Here is a 6,687-nt window from a genome sequence, read left to right on the forward strand (position 1 = left end):
ACAAATATTGTATGCTAACTCACATATACGGAATCTAAAAATGGTACTGATGAACTCAGTGACAAGAACAGGGAAGCAGATACAGGGAATGGACTGGAGAACTCGAGGTATGGGAGGGGGCGGGGGGTGAAGGGGAAACTGAGAAGAAGCGGGAGAGTAGTACAGACATATATATACTACCAACTGTAAAATAGTCAGTGGGAAGTTGTTGTATAACAAAGGGAGTCCAACTCGAGGATGGAAGATGCCTTAGAGGACTGGGGCAGGGAGGGTGGGGGGGAATCGAGGGGGGGGCGTCAAGGAAGGGAGGGAATATGGGGATATGTGTATTCTATTCTCTTTTATATTTTATTTTTGTGGCCAAACCATGCTGCTTGTGGCATCTTAGTTCCCCGACTAGGGATTGAACCCAGGCCACGGTGGTGAAAGTGCTGAGTCCTAACCACTGGACCACCAGTGAATACCTAAAGTTGATGACTTTAGAAAAATTGAATATTTAGCTGCTCTAAATCTCAGTTTATTTATCTATTTGTCCAAGAAGACAAATTGTAAACATAAATATGCTGACAATTCAGATCCAATGGTCATAAGCCAGATAGTTTTATTAGAACATTTACCCCAAGAACACCCCTTCTATTCTATTGCTGAGAGCCTACCCACACCCACACTCATCAACTACCATGTCTTCATAATGCCGTAGAATGACATTGTCATCGTTGTCCTGATAGAGCATGGAGATGGGGGACAGCTTGGTGGGAATGCAGACAGCCTGGGGAACCGCTGGGTCAACGGCGTGCATCAGCGCTTGCATGAACGCATAATTGGAGCTGTTGAGGGAGGTGGTCAGTGAGAAAGGACAATCTCCATGGCAGTAATTTGCCATGAAACCCTTGGGGGCAATGATCCACTTGTGCCAACCCAGGTCCCGGAAGTTAATGAACAGCTGGTGACGATGGCAGAGGTTCTTGCAAGAAGGCTTAGAGGCAGGGATGGCTGCCCTCCTTCTGCGAGGAGGGCGGCACTGCTCAGGGTTGAGGGTGACCACCAGCAGGGAAGCGTGAACAGAACGTCTCAGTCTGGCGCAGGTGTCCTCAAGCTGAAAATTCGCCCCAGAGGCTCTACCTCCTTTGACCAGTATCTCTAGAAACAAACCTAAGTTCTTCCAGGGGTAATTATTCCTCTTAGCCACATCCAGCAGGTTGAAGTGAAGGATACCTTGAGGCCATGGTACTGACTGCAGTGCAAACATTTTACCTGTCTTCGGGGTGGCCTGGCCCCACACATGTGGCTTCTGAATGAGGTACAGAGCCAATTCTAGTTCTGGTCCCAGCTTATAGTAAGTGTTGGGCCCCAACTCCAGGCCCAGCTGGGCCATTGTTAACTGCTCCTCATCTTTAATGGCAGACAGGTTAAAGGAGAGGAGCTTCCATAGGCAGGAGGAGGCTTGGGAAAGGCTCTTAGAGTAAAGGAAGAAACCTATATGGGAACAGAAATGTGAGAGTCACTATAACATATTTTACTTCACCTCCACCCCTGTGATGTAAATGTGAAATGTTATATGTATATCCACATATGCAAAACAAGGGCAGGAAATTCTCAGTTATACTCAAACCCTACCATTTGGGAGGATTTATTTCACTCCTCATTAAAGGCCTGAGGTTCTTACCTTCATATCTGCAGGTCCCCAAGGGATCCTGAATAGAATTTAGAAAGTCTATAATCTTGGATGGGAAGAAGAATCACATCTTTATTTTCACTAAACTCTAAGTGAAATTTAACATTTCTTTCAATTATAAATGTAATTGCCAATAATATTATAACCATACCAATAAAAGTCATAGATATGTTCATACATTAAGTTGTTGCAAACAGCTTAAAATAACATTTATGTTCAAACAACTTTGAATTGGTGGTACAGTCCCTTCCCTAGATCTTATTATTTGTTGCATGAATAAAGCATCATATACATTAGTATACACACATTTGTTTTTTTAAATATTTCTATATGTATTTCAGTATTTAATTTATTTATTTTAAAATTCTAAATTTTTTTTTTTTTTTTTTTTTTTGGCACACGGGCTTAGTTGCTCCGCGGCATGTGGGATCTTCCTGGAGCTGGGATCGAACCCGTGACCTCTGCATTGTCAGGCGGATTCTTAACCACTGCACCACCTAGGAAGCCCCAAAATTCTAAATATTTTATCTTAAGGATATAAACTATTATTCTGAGAAGGGGTTCACTGGCTTCAACAGAACTGCCAAAGCGACCCATGGCATAAAAATGTTTAAGAACGTCCTAAGCTATCAGGTGTTGTGACCACTCAGATTGACTTCAAAACAAACACCTGTCATCCAGCCAAGGCTGGCCCTCTGGAGCTCCCTTATGTTTTATCCTTTGGAAATTCCTATCTAAAGCCACAGTTTTCAATGTCAATAATTTCTAGTCATGTGCTTTTGAATCCTTCTCCTACATCACTGAATATTGAGGTGCAATATGATTCTTTGATTTCTCCATATATACCCCCTTCTCTGTATCTTTTGGAATTGTGCTGAACTTTCCCTCTTTTCAAAGCTAACTTCTCTGCATAGATTTTCAAACATCACTTACTCCTGTAGGAAAAGACCCAATAGAGGATACTTTTACCTTTTTTTTTTCATCTTCAGTTTCTCTCTCTACAAATAACTTCTTTGGCTTAATGTCACCATTTTGTTTGGTAGGGTGGCTCTACCCTAAGAGATTTTCTAAGGTCATTCAGCTTGCGGAGAAATTACAGTAGAAACCCAGGCATTCTAACCACGCCACCACAATGCCTCTTCACACTCATTTAAAAAACAAAATTAAAAAGCATTTAAAATTACCCAGTTTCCTGTTCAAGGCTACTGTATCATCTCTCTTTTTATTGCCCATCTCCTTAAAAAGATCAGTCTACGTTTGCTGTCTCTACTTCTTACCACGTAGTCTTCTGTTATTTTCCAACTCTCTTAAAACCACTACTACTCCACTGAAATAAGCATCTTTCTTAAGTGTTGACTAACTAGCAAATGCAGGGATGTTTTCACAGTGCTCATCCTTCTTAATTTCTCTGAACAGTTGATTTCTCCTGTTCACAGCTGTAATTCTAAGTATATTAGTCTCACTGTTCACTCATATCACTAAGTCACATTCCTTAGGCATGAAAACAAACAAACAAAAACCCAAAAATCTAAAAGCCAGAGAGGAAAAGATGAACAGATTTGAAAACATGAAAATTAAAAAAACTTCTGTATTCAAAGACATCATTAACAAAATTAAAAGCAGAAAGAACCAAGAATACTTGTAATATGTTTATAAAGAGCTTTTAGAAATGATTAAGAGGCCTCACAAATCATTAAGGAAAAGAATCCTCAATAGACAAAAGGTCATAATGTATAAATAGGCAATTATTTAAAAAATAAAAATGAATGATTCACATTATAAGATAAATAAACATGATAAATATAGTCAACTCTACTTAAGAGAGTAAGTAAATCCTGAGAGTTTTTATCACAAGGAAAACAATTTTTTTTTCTAATTCTTTAACTTTTTATTTGAGATGATGGACATTCACTATATTTATTGGGAATTTTTTTTTTTTTCTTTTGACCTTGCCTCGTGTCTTGTGGGAGCTTAGTTCTGGCCAGGAATGGAACCAGGGCCAAAGCAGTGAAAGTGCCAAGCCCTAACCACTGGACCGTCAGGGAATTCCCTCACTATACTTACTGTGATCATGGCTTTGTGATATATGTAAATCAGATCATTGTGCTGTATACCTTAGACTTACACAGTGCTGTATGTCAATCATATCTCAATAAAGCTGGCAGAGAAAAAAGACTATATTCTAAGCCTTAAATAAACAAGTGATTCATTATCCATTTGAAAATGCATCATTTCACCTTATTAAAGAAACAAATTAAAACAATGAAATCATGTTTTGCTACCAGATTAACAAAAATTAAAAGCTAAATGGATGTTGTTACCTAACGGCCACCGAGTGAGGCATGGATAAGTACACTGTCATAGCAGCAGAATTAAATCCTATACAGCGATGAGAATCAACTACAAATACACACAACATGGATGAATCTCAAAATGTAATGTTGAGTGAAAGAAGCCGGACACGAAAAAGGATACATTCCACAGTTCCACTTACATGAAGTTCAAAGACAGGCAAAACGAATATGCAGTGTTAGATGTCGGGATAGCAATTACCCTTGTAGAGAAGTGATTAACCAGAAGTGGACATGAAGGGTCCTCAGGGGTGCTGGTCAGGCACTGCTTCTTGATCAGGGTGCTAGTTATTCTGCAAAACTTCACTGAGCTGTTCTCTACAATTTATGCACTTTAATGAATGTACATTATACTTCAGTAAGTTTCTATTTTTACAGAGATTACTGTCAGAGTAAGTGAGAATTCTCATACACTCATGGTGGAGTATATATTTTAGAGGATGCTGTACATCAAAAGTATAAATGTAAAAAAAGTATAAATGTGCCTATACTTTGATACAACAATTCCCTTCTAAGAATTTATCCTAGGGAAATAATGCACACATACACGCAAAATGGATGTAAAGCTGCACTATTTATAATATGTTTACATTCATCAACAGGGCATCAGTTACGTAAACTGTAGCACATCTATACAATGGAATATCACATAACCATTAAAACAGGGATAAGTTGCCTATTTGTTCTGACTTGAACGAAATGTTCACGATATTGGAGGAATGTATAATATGGTCCCATTTATTTAAAAAGTTACAAGTTTATATTATGTATATGCAAAGAAGAAAAGTATGAAAGAATACACGTCAACTATCAATGATGGTCCTCTCTGGGGGAGGGTTAGGGAGGAGTGATAATGAGATCGTGTCCTTTTCCTGTATCATTAGATAGGATTTTGACCATGACAAAAATTGTTTTTGTTTTTTTTTCATGGGGGAGGGAAGGAAGTAGCCTTAACTATTTCCTACTCTCTCCTTGGAAAACCCTTCGAACTACCTCCCCTCACCGCCTAACCTTCCTCAGGAATTGTCCCTGAAGCCCCACCCCCAAGGCCCTGAGGTTCTAACGTGACACCTAGCACAACGTAGGGAAGTCATCTGTTTGTCGATGTGTCTTCTATAAACTCTTAAAAAGCAGACTTTATCATTAATCTCATGGTCTTACACAGTTCCCCGCAATTAGTAGGTATCCAATAAATGCTTCTTGGACTCAAATCTTATTCCCAGTTGCTGTGAAACTAACCAACCAGGGCCCTCAATTCTGCATCTGAACCACCCAGGAGGCTATATAGAAATGCAGATTACAACACCCATCTCTGACTTTGAATAAGAATCAGATGTGAGCATGAGAGGCAGGAACTAGGCAGGAGAATCAACTTTTAACAGTTGATACGGGTAATTTTTGGTGGGTGGTCAGTTTGGCAAATTATTAAATATCTAAAGGGTACAACAATGGCATATACCATCGCTCTGTATTTACAAATCAAGAATAACCTTTTCCACCCATTGAAAGTAATGGGGAGGTGTCGAGGGAGAAGCAAAAGTCGCAGGCAAACTGAGCTCAAAGGCACCACGATACGTAAATTGTGGGCTCAAGAGTGGGAGACTGAGCCCTAATTCCACCCTACCCCCCCTCCCCAAACTGTAGCACAAAGCTGTTGATTCAGGAAAAAAAAACCATTTTGAATCCTGGCTTTGTTCACACACTAGCTGTATGCTCTCGAATAGGTTACAGGTTATCTACTGTCTGAGCCTCTATTTCCTTATTGTTAAAAATTTGATAAGAATCCCTGCCTTCCTCTCAGGACTGTGGTTGGGATTAAATAAGATAAAATATGTAAAATACCAGGACGTGGCCATCCACGAACCCCTCGGTAATTGTTACTTCCCCTTTATCGCTTTCTTTACACCAGATTCTTCTCTAGGAAAGACTCCCGTATCCTTACCTTGATCTGGGAGAAGTCGGAATATGTTCCCACGGACACCCAGCTCCTTCATGTAGCACAGATCTTGAGAGATGCCAGTAGCTGCTGCTGCCTCTTGATCCTGAAAAATTCTCTTCAAGATGGAAGGCACAGGTTGGAACTTCTTGGGTGAAGGCACTTTGTCTAAGCCCAGAAATTGGAGAAAGACATGTTCTTGGAATTGGAATGTCTGACCCAAGGCCAGAATTAACAGGAGGCCGAGAGCCAAGCCTGGCAGCGAAGGGAGCATGGCCCCTGAGCCGAGGTGAAGCTGGAAAGAGCTCTAGCGCCTGACTGGCCAGCTATTCAGGTGCTGCTAATTTATCTGACATAAGATAATCAGGTGTGAATTGCTCTCTTCCCAGTTCCTCAAAGGCAATTGGATACAAAAGAACAGAATTTTTTCTTTCTTCCCCAGCTCTACTTTTCCAGAAAAAAATTCACAAAGAAAGATTACCCAAGCATGGACCTAACTCTACAACAAACTGAGATTTGTCAGCAGTAGACAGAGTGGAAAGAAAATGCGCATTTATTCATTTTAACAAACATTTATTAAGCATCTATTATGTGCAAGGTGCTGAGATGGGTGCTAGGAACATATTATTAGTAATTGAACGTCTTGTCATTCATAGTCCAATTAGACAAATACACAGGTAGATTTCTACTAAATTATATCCACAGCCAGGTGGATAACCAAACCA

At 39.9% G+C, this 6,687-nt stretch overlaps 1 protein-coding gene across 1 annotated transcript; it reads right to left on the bottom strand.

The window, feature by feature from the left end:
- Positions 1–652: 652 nt before the first annotated feature.
- On the bottom strand, positions 653–6,236 carry GDF3 (growth differentiation factor 3). The gene is made up of 2 exons (XM_057704009.1): positions 5,969–6,236; positions 653–1,476 (listed from the first exon to the last, which is right to left on the bottom strand). Exons 1-2 carry the CDS (start codon positions 6,234–6,236, stop codon positions 653–655), a joined length of 1,092 nt encoding a protein of 363 aa, XP_057559992.1.
- Positions 6,237–6,687: the final 451 nt, after the last annotated feature.

This window comes from Hippopotamus amphibius, chromosome 12, assembly GCF_030028045.1.
Source record: "Hippopotamus amphibius kiboko isolate mHipAmp2 chromosome 12, mHipAmp2.hap2, whole genome shotgun sequence".
NCBI lineage: Eukaryota > Metazoa > Chordata > Mammalia > Artiodactyla > Hippopotamidae > Hippopotamus > Hippopotamus amphibius.

Coding starts and splice junctions, on each gene's coding strand:
- GDF3 (XM_057704009.1), bottom strand. CDS start 6,236: ATGCTCCCTTCGCTGCCAGGCTTGGCTCTCGGCCTCCTGTTAATTCTG. Junction 1,477..5,968: donor CCGACTTCTCCCAGATCAAG/GTAAGGATACGG, acceptor GTTCCCATATAG/GTTTCTTCCTTTACTCTAAG.